The sequence below is a fragment of the Ranitomeya imitator genome, chromosome 6 (genome assembly GCF_032444005.1).
Source record: "Ranitomeya imitator isolate aRanImi1 chromosome 6, aRanImi1.pri, whole genome shotgun sequence".
In the NCBI taxonomy this organism is placed as follows: Eukaryota; Metazoa; Chordata; class Amphibia; order Anura; family Dendrobatidae; genus Ranitomeya; species Ranitomeya imitator.
This window is the reverse complement of record NC_091287.1, coordinates 466,647,942-466,671,084: the sequence shown is the minus strand read 5'-3', so window position 1 is coordinate 466,671,084 and position 23,143 is coordinate 466,647,942. Positions and strand designations below refer to the sequence as shown.

At 42.5% G+C, this 23,143-nt stretch overlaps 1 protein-coding gene across 1 annotated transcript in view; it reads right to left on the bottom strand.

Annotated features, from left to right (window-relative positions):
• Window positions 1-23,143, bottom strand: part of LOC138643426 (putative leucine-rich repeat-containing protein DDB_G0290503) — a 680,657-nt gene that overhangs the window by 391,635 nt on the left and 265,879 nt on the right. The window contains exon 15 of the mRNA XM_069732336.1: window positions 14,766-14,933. Within this exon, the coding sequence (XP_069588437.1) occupies window positions 14,766-14,933 (168 nt within the window). The remainder of the gene's footprint in view (window positions 1-14,765; window positions 14,934-23,143) is intronic.

The following is a 23,143-nucleotide window of genomic DNA, read 5'->3' as shown; positions in this document are numbered from 1 at the left end:
AATACAATGGAAATGTGTAATTCTACACATTAGGCCTATTAGAGATCATTTCAACTTCAACTTGCTTAATTGTTCACAATAACAGGAATTTTGACCAGCTGTGTCCAAACTTTTACATGCCATTGTAATTACTAGGCAGTATGGGGTTGTGTTTATTGCCTGCAGCTGAAAGATCAGTAATGTAAAACTGCAAATACTGCTCTGTTGATGCATATGACAGAGGATTATCTTCTCTGATATACATCTGTAGGAAGAACAACCAGACCGGGGAGGGGGGGTACTTCTCTTATGCCGGGTCCGGAACTGTTGGGGCTGTCTCCTCTGTTGTCCAGGAGAAAGCCTAGAGACCCGGACCGACCCTTGCAGGACAAAGCAGGGGGCGTGGCTACTAAAAAAAAGCCTGAGCGCACGCATAAGCAGACAGGCTTGGCAGGAAGATGCAGTGTGCGGCAGGGACAAGTGAGTACTCCGACTCCTGAGTACGCACCGGAATAGCGCAGGGCTGTGCTTATTCTTCCCTGCGGTAACTCGCAAAGACTGGGACAAGAATCTTGCCGTGTTCCCACTGGCGACTGTGACGCAAGGTGCCAGAAGCTCCGGGCCTGTGAGTGACGCACGCACCGCTCAGGAAGGACCGGGTGACTTACCGTGAACTGTGCTCTTACTCCCCGGTGTACATCTGTTGAGCCATGTTGCGCTCTGTTAGTGTTGTGGACTGTACTGCACCCAGTGAAGCAAACTCTGGACCAAGGAACTCGCTAAGGACTCAGAGTACAAGCCGCCACCATCAGGATTCGACTCAAGGACGCCACCAGATCCACGCCGCACTGACCGTGTTGGCGCCATCGAACCCACCGTGGACTCTTCAGTCAGAAAGTCGTTGGATTGATAAGTTAACCCTTGAGAACCGTTGTTATCTCTATTACATACTTTGCTCCATCCCGTATACCAACTGTTAAACCCCAGTAATATCTCATCTCCTCCCTGCGTGGAGTATACCCCTGTTCAAGTGAAACTATGTTAACTCTTGCTCTGTCTCCTGTCCGTTACTGCATCCCGCAACCTGCTCACACATCAACAGAGCAGCAGGCAACAGACAGTTCAAAACCTCTCAGTCCCTCTATACACTGCCCTATTCTGCGGTATGTTCTCAATTTACCCTTCTTTGTAGAGCCCAATCCTGCAGTACATCATTCTTCTCAGCCCCCATTTATACAGTTTATCCTGCAGTATATCCCTCCTCTTAGTTATCAGCACAGAGGCTCCACTGCTTCCTGGTAGCAGTTCAATTCCAGACATATCCCGGAGCAGAGCTTTACTGGCAGGCATCAAGCTGGATGGTTCCATTGGCAAGTAGAGGAGACATAAAGCCTGAAGTAGCATCCTTGGCTGTGGGGAGAGGGGGTAATATGTACAAATGAGGCAGTTTAAAAATGATTTTTATTAGAACAAATTAATATGTGTGCATTATTAAAACACATCATTGTTATTTGGGGAATAACCGTCTCTTTTTCTAATCCAGTTAAAACTACTGTAACAAATGAAAAAAATAGTATTTCTGAACAGGTTTGGGGTGAATAACAAAGCCCACCATCCTCTTCTTTCTGTGACCGGTTTCTATCTAGAAACTAAATATGAAAACTCCTTGTATAGTAGTTATGCAGCATGTTCCCTAGAAAACAAACTATTGCCATGGACCACATGTTGCAAGCAGGCTCACAGTGGTGTTAATACTTAATACTCTGCTGTTACAAAGACCAGCTATGTCTTGTGTATAGAATGGAGGCTCAGTGGTGTTTGATCAACTATGTGCCATTATAAAGTGGTGAGAGAACGTAGGAAGCAATCACACAACGTTTCAATTTGACCAAACATTGCAATATCTAGGGAGATGACATGTTTTATTTTCACACTGCCTTTAAAAGTAATGAAATTAGGAGTCTTACTCAAACACACCTGAGGAAAATAACTCTCCGCTCCCGACAAGGCCAGCAATATTAGCCACATAAAACGGCTTACTCCAGTCAGCTGGTAGAGCGAGTGAGCTCACAGCTGCAGTTCTAAGGCTGCGATTATTAAAAAATAATTGTGTATTAAGCCTGGATTAAAAAGTGCCCTATAAACACACATTGTGATTTACAGCAAAGGAAGCCACGGTATTCCACTTACAATGATAAAATGCTTGCTTGGGAACATTGCTCAAAGTTCATTACCAGACCTGGAGTTTAGCCCCTCTGCATGCAATTTACCCCGTGTTTTTATTTCCTAATAGATGTAAAAGTGTTCAAGAAATAAAATTCAAGTTATAGCAGCCGTTCTGTGTTCTGCGTGGAAAACAAGAATTGCCATGGAAAAATCTGAATTTCTTGTGGTTACATAGTATTTTCTAGAGCTGCATATAGTTAAGAGAGTCTCTTAGCACAAAATGACTGTTCAAACCAAGCACACGTGCTCGGGCGCCCTGTAGCATAGCCAAACGGTCCAGTGCATCTTCCTAACAATTTGTTTTCCATCTACTTCTGTCCTCCTCTGACTCCTGTGAACCCAGTGATGTCAATCAAGGAAGAAAAGGAGAGATGCAAAACAAGGAAGATGGGGAAGCACTGAACGGAGCGGTTTTGTCACACCTAGGGTGCACTAAGCGCCAGGACTTTTATAGGCAATCTTAATATGGGTCTAATTCCTGAGATCTGAACTCTGAGACACCCACCTACTGAGGGCACAAGGAACCCGATTCCCATCTTGCAATGCAAATCGACCACCAGCTTCATAGTTTTTAAAGAAAAGTTGGGTAACACTATTTGACCGGTTCTTCCACAGCTGTGATAAACTTTAACTGAAAGACCCATGCACAAGAATACCCACTTTTTCATTAAAGGGAACTTGTCACCTGTTGCATGCTGACTAGCCTGCATTCGTCTATCAGGAGAGGCTTGTCAGTCACTGCCAGCGGGCGGGGACAAGCCATTGACGGCCCGCCTCTACGACTAGTCAATAGTGCGTCTCGGTCCCCGGCAACTATTAAAAGTATGTTTTTCTCTGAAACACTGCTTCGTTTTAGAGACAAACATACATGGCTGTGATTGTAGAGCCGATAGCTAATACATGCTGCCTACAGTTTGGGCAGCATGTATCAGCTGACAGGTTCCCTTTAAAGCTGACTCATTTTTTTCTCCAGAGTTGTGACAGCCATCTATAAGGAATTTTTAAGACATCTTATAGATGATTATGCGGAAGACATAGAGATACCCCTTTAACAGTGATAACTTTTCCACTTTTTCCAGTTCAATTAGCAATTGTACAAAACAACAAAAAAAGTATACATACATATATAGCATACATCTAGCATGTATAGAGCATACAGTATACATATAGAGCAGCCGCCAATACCTTACTAGTGTAGCACACCTCGGTACTCCATGCACGCCGCGTGTTACAGTAATTCTCATTCACTCTGATGAGCGCCAACTACAATATGTAGTGACCGCACACCAGAACTGTCAAGATGGCGGCTGCCTTATCTGTATGTATCCATGATTAAACTCTCAATAGTACAGTAAAAGAGTAAAAGAGTAAAAGAATGATTCCGCTCCACTGTAAATACCTAAGTGTGTTGTAATGCACATATAGAATGCCAAAAGGAATTATAATACAATCACTGTTCCCCAAAGGAGCTGTGACTATGCAGATAAACACTGAAGAAAGCCGGGTAATGAGGAAGAAATATCTATGTCATACATTTCTTATCTTCCGTCCAGCATTATTATCAGTCATTTAGAGATTACACATCATTTTATCATACACGGCTTGTGCATTAACAGTCTGACATGTCAGAAAAAAATGTAAACGCATGTAAGCACAAGTCAGATCATAAGTCAATCCGATGAAGCCGTCTCTGAGGACGATCTGCACTATATCCACTACTGGAGAGGCACCGCCATGGGCTGCAGCTAGCGGATGGCGGATGGCGTGTCCCGTCTATTCTCACTGGGTACGCTCAGCAATGTACAATAACTGACGAGGTGTCATCTGAGCCAGCGAAACCTATATCATGTTGCCAAAAAAGAACGTAGTCATGCCTGTGCCTGTCATCAGGCACAATACTTAGGAGATATGGTCCCGGATTACCTGCTCAGCCATTCACTGGAGGCAGCAGTAACCCCCCACAGTCAAGGGTGGTCTGAGCAATATTTTCTACGTGTGAAGAGGAAACACGAAGCAGAGGTGCAGCAGGATCCCTGAAGTGAGATTGGATTATTTACTTAATGCCACTTGGAGACTTTATTATTTGTTTTACACATTAATACCTAGACAGATAGGCTGACACACATTTATTATTAGAGACGTCAATATTATCATTATTGGAGACAGAGATCCTGATTCCAGTAATGTGTCACTTACTGGGCTGCTTGCTGTAGCTTTGATAAAATCACCATTTTATCAGCAAATATGATCACTAGATGACTAGTAAGCCTGCTGCCATGTAGTCCTCCATATTCATGAGCTCTGTATAACCCCTGCCCCCTTCACCTATCGGCTGCTTTCTGGGTACACTGTTCAAGGGCACAACGTTACCAATAACAGGCAGATCTGTCGCAGATAAAACACTGATTTTATCAAAATGACAGCAATTAGCCCAGTAAGTGACACATCACTGGAATCAGAGTCTCTGCCCCTAAATTAATGCTGCTCTCAGATGGAGTAGCAAAAATCTCGTGACAGATTCCCTTTAAGTTGACCAGACATAATAATCATCACATCGACCTCATTTTGTTTCTTAAAGAGTAAAGGTTGTTTCAATTTTTACTTCATTAATCAATAGTAAACATGGAAATAAGCAACTTTGTAATACATCTCAACAGAGAAATCTGCTTTTCTTCTCCTTCAGGATTAGTCAGCCAGTTTCAAAATGCGGTAAAATCTGCATTCAGTGAAGACAGATTGTTACATTACTGAGATAGGAGATGGTGATTACTACTGATAAGATCATTATATTAACCAGAGTGGGAGGAGCCAGACTTATGGCTCCTCCCTCTTCCTCCCCACCTCCTATATTACCAACTGTCATCTCCTACTCAGCGACATACAATTCTGTCTTCACCGAGCACAGATTGTACCCGAGAATAGTGAATTTTGAAAATAAATGATAAAGAAAGGAATAAAGAAGCTAATTACTCTTGTCCTACTGATTAATCACATCCAAATTTAAAGAGGTATTCCGATCTCCAAGATCATATCTCAATATGTAGTAGATGTAATAATAATATTAGCAAATACCTCCAATTAGAAATGGATTTAAAGGGGTAATCCCATCTCCAAAATAATATTCCAATATGTATTAGGGGTAACAATAATAATATTAGCAAATACCTCCAATTAGAAAGGTTGTATAGTTTTTCTGATTCGCTATGTCTCTTTTCTCATGTGCAGGCATTGCAGGACCTTAGGTATCCATTGTTACAACCACGAATATAGTGAGTTAGTTAGTTGCTAGTGGTCATAATCATGGATACCAAAGGTCCTGCCATGCCTGCACATGAGGAAATAGTGATATAGAAAATGCAAAGCACAGCCGAGGGGGGAGGTGCACAGTCGATAGGTGCCCAAACCTTGATATATAGAAAACAAGTGACTAGCACACTCCTAGGGATTGTGATGCAAAATGGAGGGGTTTATTTACATACAAAGTCACAAACGTTTCGGTCAACTTTAGACCTTCATCAGTGTGCTACAAAGAAAATAAATACAAAACAGAAATATATGTAAACAAATACAGGGAGTATAAACAAAATAGGACACAGTGATAACAAAAATTAACCAAATAAACAGAAGTATATACATCATATGAATACAAAAATGTCATGGGACGTCAGATAATATATAATCGTAGAATACAACCAGCATAACCGCCGTTTGTGAACTAAAAAGGATGCGAAATAGAATGTGGACATAGAACCGCAAGAAGTAGAACATAAGTGCCAGTGTGGGACTAGAATCAGAACCTACATAGATCGTATAGGGGCCAGGGAACCGGAGAATAATATAAATATATAATAAGATGGCAGTGGAGTAAGTGTGGTGAGGAAGGAGTAAAGTAGTAAGAGGATGGAACACATACCTAAGTACACCTGTATGTAAGGTAGAGCCCCAAATGAACTGTAAATAAATGGCATCTAAAATTGGACATGGGAAACGTATCAAAAAAATGACACAGCTGGAGTGTCGTGACAGTGTAACCATATAGTTGGACTAGAGCAGGTACATACCAAAAAATATAACTGGTAAACTCGAACCAGGACAAACAAATTGGAGATGTCTATATAAAAAAGATATGGTATTCAGTATATCCAGGAGTAAAAACAGGCCGGGAAAATGGACAATATGGTATACGTAATAACTATTGTTGCATAAATTGCCCACAGAGATACATACCTAATGGAAAGGGTTAAGCCAAGGGGAGGGGAGAAAACCCTTATAGCTAAAGAGCTATGACGCAAATCTACAAGGAAGCAACAAAATGTAAGTTAACCATAAGGCTAAGGAGAACGGACATGGACCTGCAAAAATTCTATTGATCCCTAAGGTTAAAAGTTCATTTTTCTAAATCTACCCAAGAAGTACCATCAGACCCACAAATTTCTCCGTCCGTAGGGATTACAGCAGCTAGTCTTGGCCTGAGAGATAAGAGTTTATACCAACCACCTAAGGGTTCACACCCCCTAGAAACTTTTATTCAATTTGTCGACAGTTCTTTTCAACAATTGCGAAAAGATATCGACAAAGGTAAAATTCATTACCCCACCAACCTTTCAACTATTGAACGTCAAGCTCTAAAATCCCTCAAGCAGGATGATAGTATTATCATCAAGTCAGCAGATAAGGGAGGGGCCATAGTGGTTATGGACAAACTTCTCTATCGAAATGAAATATACGCCAACTCGGAGACACGACCACATATAAAAAACTCCCCAACAATCCCACATCCAATATCCAACATACCATTCAGACCACTCTTGACCATTTCCAGTCCCGCGGTATCCTCGATTGTAAAACACGAGTTTTCCTAACAAAAAAACATCCTATTACGCCAGTTTTCTACGTCCTACCCAAGATACATAAGAATCTACTTAACCCTCCTGACCGACCTACTGTAGCATCCAAAGACTCCGTTTTGGCCCCGATCTCCATCTACCTAGAAAAGATCCTGACACCCCTCATCAGAAACACCAGTTCTTTTTTATTAGACACCGGAGCGTTCCTTGAAACTGTTAGGAGTGTTACACCTATTCCCTCAGATAGCCTTCTAGTTTCTTTCGACGTTAAAGATTTATATACGTCAATACCACACACGAACGGTATACAATCGACCTGTTGGCTTCTTTCCACAAACAATATGGATCCTGGTCTCATTGACCTATGTAGTGACTAGTGTTGAGCGATACCGTCCGATACTTGAAAGTATCGGTATCGGATAGTATCGGCCGATACCCGAAAAATATCGGATATCGCCGATACCGATATCCGATACCAATACAAGTCAATGGGACATCAAGTATCGGAATGTATCCTCATGGATCCCAGGGTCTGAAGGAGAGGAAACTCTCCTTCAGGCCCTGGGATCCATATTAAAGTGTAAAATAAAGAATTAAAATAAAAAATATTGTTATATTCACCTCTCCGGCGGCCCCTGGACATCAGCGGGAGGATACGGCGTCCGGCACGGCTTCTTTCTTCAAAATGCGCGCCTTTAGGACCTGTGGAATGACGTCCCGGCTTCTGATTGGTCGTGTGCCGCCCATGTGACCGCCACGCGACCAATCAGAAGCCGCGACGTCATTCCTCAGGTCCTAAAAGGCGCTCATTCTAGGACTTTAGCTGAGGAATGACGTCGCGGCTTCTGATTGGTCGCGTGGCGGTCACATGGGCGGCACGCGACCAATCAGAAGCCGGGACGTCATACCACAGGTCCTAAAGGCGCGCATTTTGAAGAAAGAAGCCGTGCCGGACGCCGGTTCCTCGCGCAGATGTCCAGGGGCCGCCGGAGAGGTGAATATAACAATATTTTTTATTTTAATTCTTTATTTTACACTTCCGATACCGATACCTGATATCACAAAAATATCGGATCTCGGTATCGGAATTCCGATACCGCAAGTATCGGCCGATACCCGATACTTGCGGTATCGGAATGCTCAACACTAGTAGTGACCTTTTGACCATTGTCCTCTATAACAATTTTTTTCTGTTTGAGGATTCTTACTATCTCCAGATACGGGGTTCAGCTATGGGCTCGAATGTGGCACCCCCTTACGCCAATGCCTATATGGCACATTTTGAAAATACGTCTATATATACCCATGAACTCTTCATACACCATGTCTTAACATGGAAGTGTTATATAGACGATATTTTTTGTATCTGGAGGGGGAGTCTGGATTCTCTACGGGACTTTTTTCAATTCCTCAGAACATCGTGGCCCGGATTGGACTTCACTATGACATATGATCCTCACCAAATCAGCTTTTTAGACACCTTAATTATCAAGGACACCAGTGGCAATCTCTCTACAGACCTATTCTGGATCCCATTCTCGGAGCACAGAGGACATCAGAGATAAAGTCCAAATTCCGAGAGAGAGGTTACCCTCCCCGTGTCCTAGATACCGCCAATATCAATGACACCACTATGACAAGAAAGTCTGCTAGGTCACGCATCCCCTTTGTGCACCAATACCATCCTGCTGCATACAGACTACATAAAACTATACGCCAACATTGGCATATTCTCCAAACAGCATTTCCAACTGTACAAGAGTTCCAACACCCTTTTCTCCCGTGCTTCAAATGACCCCGTAATATTAAAGATAATCTGGTTCGTGCCGACATAGGCCCCACACATCCTGGGTCATCACAGCGTTTTTTGAGCAATCCAAAAATGGGTATTTTTCCTTGTCTCAGCTCTAACCAATGTAACAATGTAATTAAGGGTAACAACATTCACCATCCACACACTGGGAAAAGATACCAGATCAATGGTTTTTTTTACATGTAACACCAATTTTGCAGTGTATCTTATTAAATGTCCCTGCGGTCTGTTATACGTAGGTGAGACCACCCAACCAGTCAAATCACGTATATCCAAGCATAAATCTACAATTCGTTGCCAGAACCTTCTACTCCCTCTTCCATCACACTTCATAGAAAAGGGTCACAACCTGGCACAATTGAAATTCCAAATCATTGAGCAAATTACACCACCTAGACGCGGTGGGGATCGTATTTCCATGCTCAAACGTAGGGAGGCATATTGGATCCATGAGCTCAACACCCTCACCCCTAAAGGGCTGAATAGGGACTATGACCTATTATCCTTTATGTAAGTTATTCTATACAGGACATTGTCAGCTTGTAAATCTGATTGATACATGTGTCGCTACTATCAAATTGTTATTTGTCTTCACCAGTATCTTATAACCTACAGCCGTTCCCTTTGAACAGAAGAATTGTTCTTGCTGGGGACCATATATGACGTCCTAATTTCAGGTCGTTCATTGATGCTATCTGGCTTTTTTACCTTCCTGTTTGTACATCCAATACTGGGGTTACTGTTTTGACCCTGTTGAGTTTTTTACTTCTGTCTTATATCAACTATGCCACTTGCCTAGTTCTCCAAATGTTTTAGTATAGCACCCAAGACTTTGGGGATGATTGACAGGTTTGCCCCTTTATAACTTTGTACCAGCGGTTTTTGGTCTACTTTATTATATGCTGTTCAGCTAGCTCAATGATTGTATAACATGCATGGCCTTATTACTAATTATTTTTTCCGTTTTACAGAACCGTCCTTTCTGATCTTTCGCTCCTGCTGCCTGTGACACTTCACTGCCACCCGCACAGCGATCGTTCCACTGGAATGCACCTTTCTCCTATAAGATCTTCTGTGGAATGCACATTTTCGTGCCCCTGTGGCTGAAAGGCACCGACGTCATCACCATTTTCTCCACTGGAACGCACCTCCTCCTTCTTTGTTGTAGTAGTATGCATGTGTCTCCGCCTCTGTGACCTATTGACACCGGCCTGTACTCTGTTGGAATGCACCTCTATTTTTTTTTTATCATGTTGGCTCCGCCCATCCAGCTGACATTGTGCTCCTCCCCATCCCCTATATAAAGCTTTACCCAGCATAGCCACACACTCCTCCTGGCGGTGGACACCGCGGAGTTTGGTCTCTCCTGTGCGCTGGTAAGAATAGTTCTTTTTTTTCCCCACACCCATCTTATATGGCATCTTTATACCGGGCCGTTCTCCTTAGCCTTATGGTTAACTTACATTTTGTTGCTTCCTTGTAGATTTGCGTCATAGCTCTTTAGCTATAAGGGTTTTCTCCCCTCCCCTTGGCTTAACCCTTTCCATTAGGTATGTATCTCTGTGGGCAATTTATGCAACAATAGTTATTACATATACCATATTGTCCATTTTCCCGGCCTGTTTTTACTCCTGGATATACTGAATACCATATCTTTTTTATATAGACATCTCCAATTTGTTTGTCCTGGTTCGAGTTTACCAGTTATATTTTTTGGTATGTACCTGCTCTAGTCCAACTATATGGTTACACTGTCACGACACTCCAGCTGTGTCATTTTTTTGATACGTTTCCCATGTCCAATTTTAGATGCCATTTATTTACATTCCATTTGGGGCTCAACCTTACATACAGGTGTACTTAGGTATGTGTTCCATCCTCTTACTACTTTACTCCTTCCTCACCACACTTACTCCACTGCCATCTTATTATATATTTATATTATTCTCCGGTTCCCTGGCCCCTATACGATCTATGTAGGTTCTGATTCTAGTCCCACACTGGCAATTATGTTCTACTTCTTGCAGTTCTATGTCCACATTCTATTTCGCATCCTTTTTAGTTCACAAACGGCGGTTATGCTGGTTGTATTCTACGATTATATATTATCTGACGTCCCATGACATTTTTGTATTCATATGATGTATATACTTCTGTTTATTTGGTTAATTTTTGTTATCACTGTGTCCTATTTTGTTTATACTCCCTGTTTTTGTTTACATACAGGTCCTTCTCAAAAAATTAGCATATAGTGTTAAATTTCATTATTTACCATAATGTAATGATTACAATTAAACTTTCATATATTATAGATTCATTATCCACCAACTGAAATTTGTCAGGTCTTTTATTGTTTTAATACTGATGATTTTGGCATACAACTCCTGATAACCCAAAAAACCTGTCTCAATAAATTAGCATATTTCACCCATCCAATCAAATAAAAGTGTTTTTTAATAACAAACAAAAAAACCAACAAATAATAATGTTCAGTTATGCACTCAATACTTGGTCGGGAATCCTTTGGCAGAAATGACTGCTTCAATGCGGCGTGGCATGGAGGCAATCAGCCTGTGACACTGCTGAGATGTTATGGAGGCCCTGGATGCTTCAATAGCGGCCTTAAGCTCATCCAGAGTGTTGGGTCTTGCGTCTCTCAACTTTCTCTTCACAATATCCCACAGATTCTCTATGGGGTTCAGGTCAGGAGAGTTGGCAGGCCAATTGAGCACAGTAATACCATGGTCAGTAAACCATTTACCAGTGGTTTTGGCACTGTGAGCAGGTGCCAGGTCGTGCTGAAAAATGAAATCTTCATCTCCATAAAGCATTTCAGCCGATGGAAGCATGAAGTGCTCCAAAATCTCCTGATAGCTAGCTGCATTGACCCTGCCCTTGATGAAACACAGTGGACCAACACCAGCAGCTGACATGGCACCCCACACCATCACTGACTGTGGGTACTTGACACTGGACTTCAGGCATTTTGGCATTTCCTTCTCCCCAGTCTTCCTCCAGACTCTGGCACCTTGATTTCCGAATGACATGCAAAATTTGCTTTCATCAGAAAAAAGTACTTGGGACCACTTAGCAACAGTCCAGTGCTGCTTCTCTGTAGCTCAAAAGTGGCTTTACCTGGGGAATGCGGCACCTGTAGCCCATTTCCTGCACACGCCTGTGCACGGTGGCTCTGGATGTTTCCACACCAGACTCAGTCCACTGCTTCCTCAGGTTCCCCAAGGTCTGGAATTGGTCCTTCTCCACAATCTTCCTCAGGTTCCGGTCTCCTCTTCTCGTTGTACAGCGTTTTCTGCCACATTGTTTCCTTCCAACAGACTTACCATTGAGGTGCCTTGATACAGCACTCTGGGAACAGCCTATTTGTTGAGAAATTTCTTTCTGGGTCTTACCCTCTTGCTTGAGGGTGTCAATGATGGCCTTCTTGACATCTGTCAGGTCGCTAGTCTTACCCATGATGGGGGTTTTGAGTAATGAACCAGGCAGGGAGTTTATAAAAGCCTCAGGTATCTTTTGCATGTGTTTAGAGTTAATTAGTTGATTCAGAAGATTAGGGTAATAGGTCGTTTAGAGAACCTTTTCTTGATATGCTAATTTATTGAGACAGGTTTTTTGGGTTATCAGGAGTTGTATGCCAAAATCATCAGTATTAAAACAATAAAAGACCTGACAAATTTCAGTTGGTGGATAATGAATCTATAATATATGAAAGTTTAATTGTAATCATTACATTATGGTAAATAATGAAATTTAACACTATATGCTAATTTTTTGAGAAGGACCTGTATATTTCTGTTTTGTATATATTTTCTTTGTAGCACACTGATGAAGGTCTAAAGTTGACCGAAACGTTTGTGACTTTGTATGTAAATAAACCCCTCCATTTTGCATCACAATCCCTAGGAGTGTGCTAGTCACTTGTTTTGCACATGAGGAAAGAGACATAGCGAATCAGAAAAACTATACTACATTTCTTTATTGCAGGTATTTGCTGATATGATTATTATTGTTACTCCTACTACATACTGGGATAGGATCTTAGAGATGGGAATACTCCTTTAAACAATAGCTCCTCTTCAAGTTTTGCATTCGCCATGAAATCTTCCAGTTGTAAAATGACTGCTTTGCAGATGTATGTTTTAACACTAACAGCCATTAATTTTTGAAAATATTCAATGAAGCTTTACCAGCACCATTGCTGGCTTATACTGTTACATCGCTTCAAGTAATGATTTGGCAATCTAATGTTAGCGAAAAAAGCAAATCTAGATAAATCTAATTGGAAAATTTCCAACAAATCCCACCAATATTAGAGGAACATAGCTATAGTAGGAATCTAAAACATAACCTTTAATGTGTACAAGGTAAAAATATTACCAACAACAAAGAAACAAATAATGTCACCCCAAAAAAATATATATTGGTACTACATGGTGTAGCCTGTATAATAAAACACCATTTATATGTGATACCAAAATAAAGTGTTCATGAGAATAGCCATAACACATACAGTGTGCTGTCCCACGCTACCAAGATACCACTAGTTATTAACATATAAGTACACGTAGGTGCAAAAAATGTTCAGCCGGGTAAACTTGTGTGTACAAATATTGGCATGTATCAAAGACAGATTAATGAAACAGGCGGGAGGGGATAAGGCAAAAAAAGGGGATATCATGCAACAATAAAGGTAGTTAAAACAGGAATGATCTCACCAATTGCCATAAACGAAGTAGGTGAAGCCCAAGGTTCACTGGAGTGGAAAAATCCATATAACAGCGATGCTGGGAGACAATGCCCTGTCAATCCCTGAGGGGCTATTCATAAACCTACAATCCCAAACTCCTGCCCTTAGAAGGGCAGTCCACAGCTACCCCTGGACAATATCATGCCCTGCACTCACCCTATTGAGATGTCCCGACGCGTTTCTTCGCAGGCCGATTCGTCAGGGGACTTGCCTGCCTGGGAGATAAATTGCACGAGTGCTTAGAGAAAAGGACATAAGGACCTGCCACCCTCCATGTAACTCGGCTTCAGGAAAATGGCCGCTGTGATCTCCATCTGCGCACGCGCGGCATCCCGCGGCCATTTTACTGAAGCCCCGGGAAGCCGAGAAGTACCATCTGCGCACGCGCGGCCTCACAAAGATGGCCGCGCGCACCAATAAACTGCGGAATAGCGCAAATCGCGCTTTTTTCCTTCACCTGCACACTGGATTCGCCTGCTGGGCATGCGCACACCACTACGCCACCAACGGAGATCTGAGGGAGAAACAGCGCTGTCACCACGCCCATATGACCAGACCAGCGTGAGTGACAGCCCAAAACGGCGACTTTACAAAGGTATTTCGGCAGCATAGGTGGGGAATAAAGGCTCCAAAAATACACTAATTTAAAGCACAGCTCTGCCCCTATTTAGCGCTATTTTTAAATCATCTTGAAAAAACGGGGTGACAGGTTCCCTTTAATTAGTAAAAAAATAACTGCACCAATTACCAACATGCATGACTCCGCACAAGTATGCCATTATTTTTATCTATTTTGTATCATCTTTTTTATATGTATATTTGCTTTGCAATAATTGTGTTGTTGTTGTTTTTTATATATAGCTGCCCAGATGAGCAGGGAACACAACTTCTTGCTGCTTACTATCATTACATATAGATCATTGATAACAGAGACCTAATGAACTACTCAACTGTTACCAATGATCTGTCTGCAGACATATACAGAATAGACGCAGATTGTGCTTTCCCTGCATGCAACCCCTGTAAAAAAAAAAAAAAAAAAAACTTCTTTAACATCACAGGGTGAACCAATGACCGATCAGATATAGAAGCATACTAATAAAAACAAAAGAGCAACATAAATGCCACTTATTACCAGCTGAGAGTCGCTTTTCTTTTTTGACATTAAATGTTCCACTTCACTTTCCAGGTCTGACGTCTGTTTCTTCAGCTTGTCTATCAGATTTTGCCCATCTTGATGATGAACCTGGCCCTGATTCAGCTCTTCACGTAAACCTTTTATTAGATTCTCGTGATTTTCAACCTACAAGATAATTATACAAACATTCAGTTAAGATCAATGTTAGTTTATAGATCAATTCACCGATTTTGAAAACTGTGAGTCATTAAGGACATAAGAAATAACTTTTCATGATTAAGTGATTAAAAGGGTTTTCTCGTCAGAACAAACCATATCTGAATGCAGACAAATTAGTGTTCTCCCAATGTTTGATGTAAACATAACAGTGGCAGGAGGAACAGTGGTGTAGAGATGAGCGAATTTGTTCGGATTTGTTTGCCAAATATGAATTTGCCATATTCGGACCCTATTCGTAACAAATGTATGTTTGATGATCGGTTCCGAACATATTCGGTAGTTTCTACTCCCATTGACTCTAATGTCGGTCGCCTGTGTTCGACAAATATTGCAAAACAATATTCGATGCCGATCATATTCAGACCCAAATCCAAACAAATTTGCTCAAGTCTACTGTGGAGGAGGAACTGTGGAGTAGGAACTGTGACAGGAGGAACTGTGGAGTAGGAACTGTGCCAGAAGAAAATGTGGAGTAGGAACTGTGCCAGGAGGAACTGTGGAGTAGGAACCGTGCCAGGAGGAACTGTGGAGTAGGAACTGTGCCAGGAGGAACTGTGGAGTAGGAACTGTGTCAGGAGGAACTGTGGAGTAGGAACTGTGTCAGGAGGAACTGTGCCAGGAGGAACTGTGGTGTAGGAACTGTGCCAGGAGGAACTGTGGATGCTCAAGAAGAAATCACAGAGATACAAAGATGCGCTGGAAAGCGTTGCAAATGTAGTGAACTAGTCTTCAAAAGAAACGCAAATCACATGGAGAATATGAATAAGCACATAGGGCCGGATTCATTAAGACCGGCATTGTTCACGCCAGTCTTGATGAGGGGGAATGTTGGAATCAGTTGTTCCGAATCCATGTAGAGGTGCACACCTTTCCATGAATCTGGAGCATCTGACGAGTGGTGTGCGCTTCACCAGAAGTCTCACTACAATCAGCTGCTGGAGAGAGATTTCTGCAGTAAGGAATGCCTCAGCTAGTCATCAACTAGACGAGCTGTAATGTCCAGCCCTCACCGGCCCGTGCCCATTTTGTTGGAGCGGAGAGAAACTGGAGTGAAAATGTTAAATGTCGCAAAATTTTGTCAGAACTCCAAACATTTGCGCCAGAATTCTGATGTGAAAGTTTTGATGAATCGGGCAATAGACTTTATTGGCATACAGGCAACACAATTCCACCTAGAATCTGGGTCTTCAGTAGCTTCCATCATTCCAATCTATGATATGAAAGCTGAAACTCCCAACAAACAGGTATTGTTCTAAAGCGTATTAACCGAATGGTTCATACTGCAGACAGACAGGAGTGGATTTGTTCATGGGGAGAAAAATGGGTGGAAAACACAAATCCAAACTCCCTTTAAAAGGGTTTGCACATTTTATAAAATAAATTGGCCATAGTTAGGCAATGTTTTAAAACATCCAAATAAGCATTAAATGCCTGCTAAAGTCAAGGCAGCGCTGCTCCTCACTGGTCTTTTTTTACAGCGCCACAACAGTCGTGTGCTGCAGATATGGTGCCAGTGCTGCAGCTCTATAAACAAAGACCGGTGGGGAGCAGTGGAGAGGTGGCGATACATTGGCAGGGGGTTTCAACTGGTAAGCACTGTTTAGATTGATATTTTAAAGCATTAAAGTATTACCTACTTCATATGAATTGACAACTCTTTTAACGCTGCTGTAGAAGCACATCAGATGTACTGCCGTTCAGAAAGGTTGTGTCTAATTTGCATCTTTTGGGTCTTTTTTAATCCTGTAACTATTTTTTACTACGCTTTGGGGGAACCTCAGGACCATGGGTCTTTTACGGACCGTGATTACGTTTTCTCCGCCTGCTGGAAAGATTCCTTAGGACTGCAGCTGTGTTTTGACGGCCGCCGGCTCTTTCATTTCTTCTTATTCTATGCCGCAGCCCCAGCGTCTCGTGATGTCTATGCCGCAGCCCCAGCGTCTCATGTGATGTCTATGCCGCAGCCCCAGCGTCTCTTGTGATGTCTATGCCGCAGCCCCAGCGTCTCTTGTGATGTCTATGCCGCAGCCCCAGCGTCTCTTGTGATGTCTATGCCGCAGCCCCAGCGTCTCATGTGATGTCTATGCCGCAGCCCCAGTGTCTCTTGTGATGTCTATGCCGCAGCCCCAGCGTCTCTTGTGATGTCTATGCCGCAGCCCCAGCGTCTCATGTGATGTCTATGCCACAGCCTCAGTATTTCATGTGATGTCTATGCCGCAGCCCCAGTGTCTCTTGTGATGTCTATGCCACAGCCTCAGTATTTCATGTGATGTCTATGCCGCAGCCCCAGCGTCTCTTGTGATGTCTATGCCACAGCCTCAGTATTTCATGTGATGTCTATGCCGCAGCCCCAGTGTCTCTTGTGATGTCTATGCCGCAGCCCCAGCGTCTCATGTGATGTCTATGCCGCAGCCCCAGCGTCTCATGTGATGTCTATGCCGCAGCCCCAGCATCTCCTGTGATGTCTATGCCGCAGCGTCTCATGTGATGTCTATGCCGCAGCCCCAGCATCTCCTGTGATGTCTATGCCGCAGCCCCAGCGTCTCATGTGATGTCTATGCCGCAGCCCCAGCATCTCCTGTGATGTCTATGCCGCAGCCCCAGCGTCTCATGTGATGTCTATGCCGCAGGTCCAGTGTCTCTTGTGATGTCTATGCCACAGCCCCTGCGTCTCTTGTGATGTCTATGCCGCAGCTCCAGCGTCTCTTGTGAGGTCTATACCACAGCCCCGGTGTCTCCTGTGATGTCTTTGCCGCAGCGTCTCTTGTGATGTCTATGCCACAGCCTCAGCATCTCCTGTGATGTCTATGCCGCAGTCCCAGCGTCTCATGTGATGTCTATGCCGCAGCCCCAGCGTCCCTTGTGATGTCTACGCCACAGCCTCAGCATTTCATGTGATGTCTATGCTGTAGCCCCAGAATCTCCAGTGATGTCTATGCCGCAGCTCCAGTGTTTCCTGTGATGTCTATGCCGCAGCTCCAGCGTCTCTTGTGATGTCTTTGTCGCAGCCCAAGCGTCTCTTGTGATGTCTATACCGCAGTCCCAGCGTTTCATGTAATGTCTATGCCGCAGCCCCAGCGTCCCTTGTGATGTCTACGCCGCAGCCTCAGCATTTCATGTGATGTCTATGCTCTAGCCCCAGAATCTCCAGTGATGTCTATGCCGCAGCTCCAGCGTCTCTTGTGATGTCTATGCCGCAGCCCCAGCGTCTCTTGTGATGTCTCTGCCGCAGCCCCAGCGTTTCATGCGATATTTAAGCCGCAGTCCCAGTGTCTTGTGATGTCTATGCCGCAGCCTCAGCATTTCATGTGATGTCTATGCTGTAGCCCCAGAATCTCCAGTGATGTCTATGCCGCAGCTCCAGCGTCTATTGTGATGTCTATGCCGCAGCCCCAGCGTCTCATGTGATGTCTATGCCGCAGCTCCAGTGTCTCTTGTGATGTCTATGCCGCAGCCCCAGCGTCTCATGTGATGTCTATGCCGCAGCTCCAGCGTCTCTTGTGATGTCTATGCCACAGCCCCAGCGTCTCCTGTGATGTCTATGCCGCAGCTCCAGCGTCTCTTGTGATGTCTATGCCGCAGTCCCAGCGTCTCATGTGATGTCAACGCCGCAGCCTCAGCATTTCATGTGATGTCTATGCTGTAGCCCCAGAATCTCCAGTGATGTCTATGCCGCAGCTCCAGTGTCTCCTGTGATGTCTATGCTGCAGCTCCAGCGTCTCCTGTGATGTCTATGCCGCAGCTCCAGTGTCTCCTGTGATGTCTATGCCGCAACTCCAGCGTTTCATGTGATGTCTATGCCGCACCACCAGCATCTCCTGTGATGTATGTACAGCTTGCTGTCTCCTATGTGATGCATACTCAGCAGTCTCAGTGTTGCCCATGTTATGCAGACTGCAGACCTCCCACTGCTTGAGTTCTATAAATGTGATATGAGCAGTGATGAATTTCCCACTGTGATGAAACCTGCAGTGGTACAACTTACTGCTGCTAGTTCTTTACAAAATTTATCAATGCAAAGAGTTGCCCGCTCTCCAGACCGATGCAAATCTGGAAAAGCAGTTCCGAGTAGCAATATCATCTGTGCCACCTAACATCACAGCCACACCAAAGAGAAGCAGCTCCAGCAAGCGCATAAGGGGTGAGTATATTAAATGTTTGACTTAATGTAGCAGGGTAATGTTCAAGTTGATAATGTTGTACGGGTCCCGAAGGATGGTATAAATATTGAAATGGAAAAAGGCAGGAAAAGGTTCCCCACCCCTGGCGTAAAGCGTCAAAACCCCGTCCTTTACAATCATAACACATAAGAATGGAGAATTATCTATTAGGTGAATTGTGTAGTGTTACAATATAGCTATGCGTCATGCAGCTAGACTATTATACGAAGTCATATTGCAAGACTCGTTAAAGAGTCAACACTGACTTGTAGGATCGCTGCTTCCAATGGGCAACACTATAGTTCAAGTCCTTTTCCTCTCTGGAGACACAATTTGCATATTTCCTTTCACAGAGGAGAATGCAAGGTGTTTAGGTCTCCTTACACTGGCCTGTCAGACCTGGCATATCACTCTCCAAAATGAGCAAACAGAGAACCTTACCCATTAGACACCAGTCTTAGCTTCTCACCTAGCCAAATCAGATCTCATACTTTGCACTGATGAGGAGCAGTACCCCGAAACATTGTGTCTGCAAATTGAGATTCTCGTTTGGCTTTTATCCTAAGTCATGTTGCAAGGCTCATTAAAGGGTCGATATTGACTTGTAGTACTGCGCCTTCCAATAGGTGGCACTAGAGTTCAAGTCCTCTTCCTCTCTGAAGAGACAATTTGCATATTTCATTTCCCAGAAGAGTATGCAAGGTGTTTAAGTCTCCTCATACTGGCGTATCAGACCTGGCACGGAGAAAACTTACCCCTTAGATCCCTGTGTTAAACTCTGAAACACTCGATTTTGGAGTGTTATCTTTTGTTTTGTTTAGAGACAATGATTGCCATGCTCTCTGGTCCATAAAACTACATTAACATAGCAAACCACTGCATATGTAGTCAGTGCTAGATCAGATTTATGAGAAGAGCAGCTGTCTGGAAAAGACGCTTAGATGCAATGCAGCTCAATGCCTGTGTAGTTATAGACAAATTATTCCTAATTGTATCACCTATAAGTGAAGTATACTCCTAATTATCTTCTTCCTACAGCTGTATGAAAATCAATAACCATAAGCCTTAGAATGAAACACACACTGCACGCTCCTGCAGGCTCCTAATGAATGCAAATAGTTTGACCTTTCCTTGACAAGCCTGAATATTGCTTCATACTTTTGCCATTAAACTTGCTGTTATCAGCAATTCACATTACAAACAGGACAAAAAAAAGAACAATAAATAGAAAAAAAAAATCAAACTCAAAAATAGGAAAATTAGAAAAAAAAAAAAAATTGACAACAGCAAGAGGAAATCAAAATTGTACAAAACAAGTGCCTGAACTTTCTGCATCTGAAAGCACATATCTGGATGATGAGCTTCTCGGTTGAATAATGAATTTCTTTTATTCACGTAGCTTTTTGTCTGAAGAGGCTCTCGAATCATCATGTGGATGCAGTTCTGCATAATTTTTATATAAATATTAGAGGAACACTTTGGTAATTGGTTTCCATCGAAATTCACAGTCATTTTTTCTCAAGAGCGGCGTTCTTTAAAAACAAAGGTTAATTGAAGATTGGCTTTAGCTAAACCCCAACTGCTGGTGATACACACAGCTATTGTAAAGGGATAAATAGGATGATGCAGGTAGAAACTTTTACTCAAGGGACGTGGAGGATGAACCCCTGTTGCAGCCCTGGTGTGCAGAAACTAGACTCTTAACTACTTGTATCACTTTTTAGAAGTGTTTTCCCCCTAAGGGTAACTTATAGATTGAACTCAATTAAAGGGCTACAGTTCTATCTGCAAATGTACAGGAGCTGGATAACCTCATATGTATTATACACGGTATTCATTTCTCCAAATGCAGCCAACAGTGTAGACAAAGGGGGTTTTAATTGCACATATCACAGATACATTCAATGGCATGTATGTAGTATCTCTTTTATAAGAAAAATGCACTATGATTACTGAACATATCAAACATAACCAAGTATACTGATATTACAAATATATGGCTCCCACAAGCAAATACCCATTGGAGTATATTCATCATTATTGTCTAATTCTTAGGCAGTGCAAATGTATCATAAAATTCTAGAATGTTAAGAGTTGGAAGGGACCTTCAGAGTCATCGTGTCCAACCAAGATTCACTACAGCATATCAGACACACGTCTGTCCAGCCTGTGTTTGAAGACTTCAATTGGAGGAGAACTCGCCACCTCTCATGGTAGCCTGTTCCAGTCACTGATCACCCTCACTGTCAAAAAGTTTTTTTCTAACATCTAATCTGTATCTTCTCCCTTTCAGTTTCATTACATTGCTTAACTTAGAGTAGGCAGTCTTGAAATTCGCCAAAATTAGCATAGTGTCTCATACTGGTTGATAAATTTAACACATTTTTACACCACCCATTAGTTAGTTTACTTTCTTCCAAAATTTTGGTACATTTTCTTGATCCACAGAGCAAGATTCATTAAGACGGACGTTTCACATGACAGTTTTAATGAACCGGGACATTAGAGTAGGCTGCACCTATTTGGTTAAGTTGCGCATACAACTCTTAATAAATTGGGCGCAAGTGACCGATTGACGTGTGCCTCTGCCAGAAATGGTACTCCAGTCAGTCTAGTGAAATTCATGCCATTAAAGTGAAAAATGTGATTAATTAGACTGGCATGCCTAGCCTATTTTGGTGAAGCTGGTCAGTACATGTGTGTAAATTTTGAGTTGTGCCAAAATTTTGTGGTTTCAAATGGTGACTAAAGAAAAACCACAAAGAGAATTTCTTCATCAAAGGTTGATCAATGTAATCAGTACTACAAAGCCATTACAGCCATGTCTTTAGTTTACATTACAAAATTGTGCTGACAGGTTCTCTTTAAAGAGTTTTTCCACTACAAGAGTTATTAGGTTTGGCAGCAGAAAGATGCAAATAGTGTGGAACAGAATGGCTCTGTACTCAGCGTAGTGCCACCACTGGGTACTGCAGATCAGCTCCCATTCATCTAAAGAGGATATGATAAAAGTATGGAAGACTTCCTCCTAAACCGTGTGACAGAGCGGTGGTGATCCACTCCAAAGTGTTTATGCCAATCTAATATTAATGACCTATACTTAGGATGGGTCATCACTAACCTTGTAAAGTTAAATGCCTTTAACTGTTAAGCAACATTTAGTTGACTATATATTCAACTTGGTGAGCTAACGATCAAGTTCAATCTTGTATTTTACATCAAATAATTCACACACAAAAGACATAAACCACTAAAAAATGCAAATTCATTTTTTTTTAATTTATGTATAAAGATTCACCCTTTTATACTCTCTTATTACTGTTCATTGTTGTTGCCATTATTCTTTATCATAACCAGTCAGGCACAATTTATAACCCATCCAAGTAGAGATAAGGAAATATATTAGTTTGGAATGGAATTCTACTCATATTTTACAAAAATACACATTTGCCAAAATTTAACTTTTTTTGTAATTCGCTGGCTGCCATTTTGCTGAGCTGTAAAGGGCCATCAAAAGGTTAAAACAAAAAAAATACTTATATTTGCCTTCCATTCACCTCTTTGGCCTCTCTGCTCCTCACTTTCCCCTGTCTAGTCCCTGTCGCATCATTCCTGAAATCCCGGTTCTGCACATCCACACGTAAGGTCGCGTAGTGATGACGTGACCGTATGGTTGTATGCCCAGAACCATCCTGGGCCTCGTCAGAGCCAGAAGAGCAGGGATTTCAGCTCTCTCTGCAGTGATAAGAAGAAACAGACAAGGGATATTTAAAAGTAGAGTATAGAGAGGGAGCGGTGAGTTGAGAGTAAGCATTTTTATACTCTTAACAACTTAACTTTATTATGCTCTGGGGTCTGAAGAAATCCCAGAGCAGAACAAGGAACTATCAATTCATGGAGAAAAGCTTCAATGTGAATTGAATTTCACTGGAAATTCCATGGGGTTTGGCAAATTCTAATTTTATCACATCCACTCAACTCTACATCCTACTATTA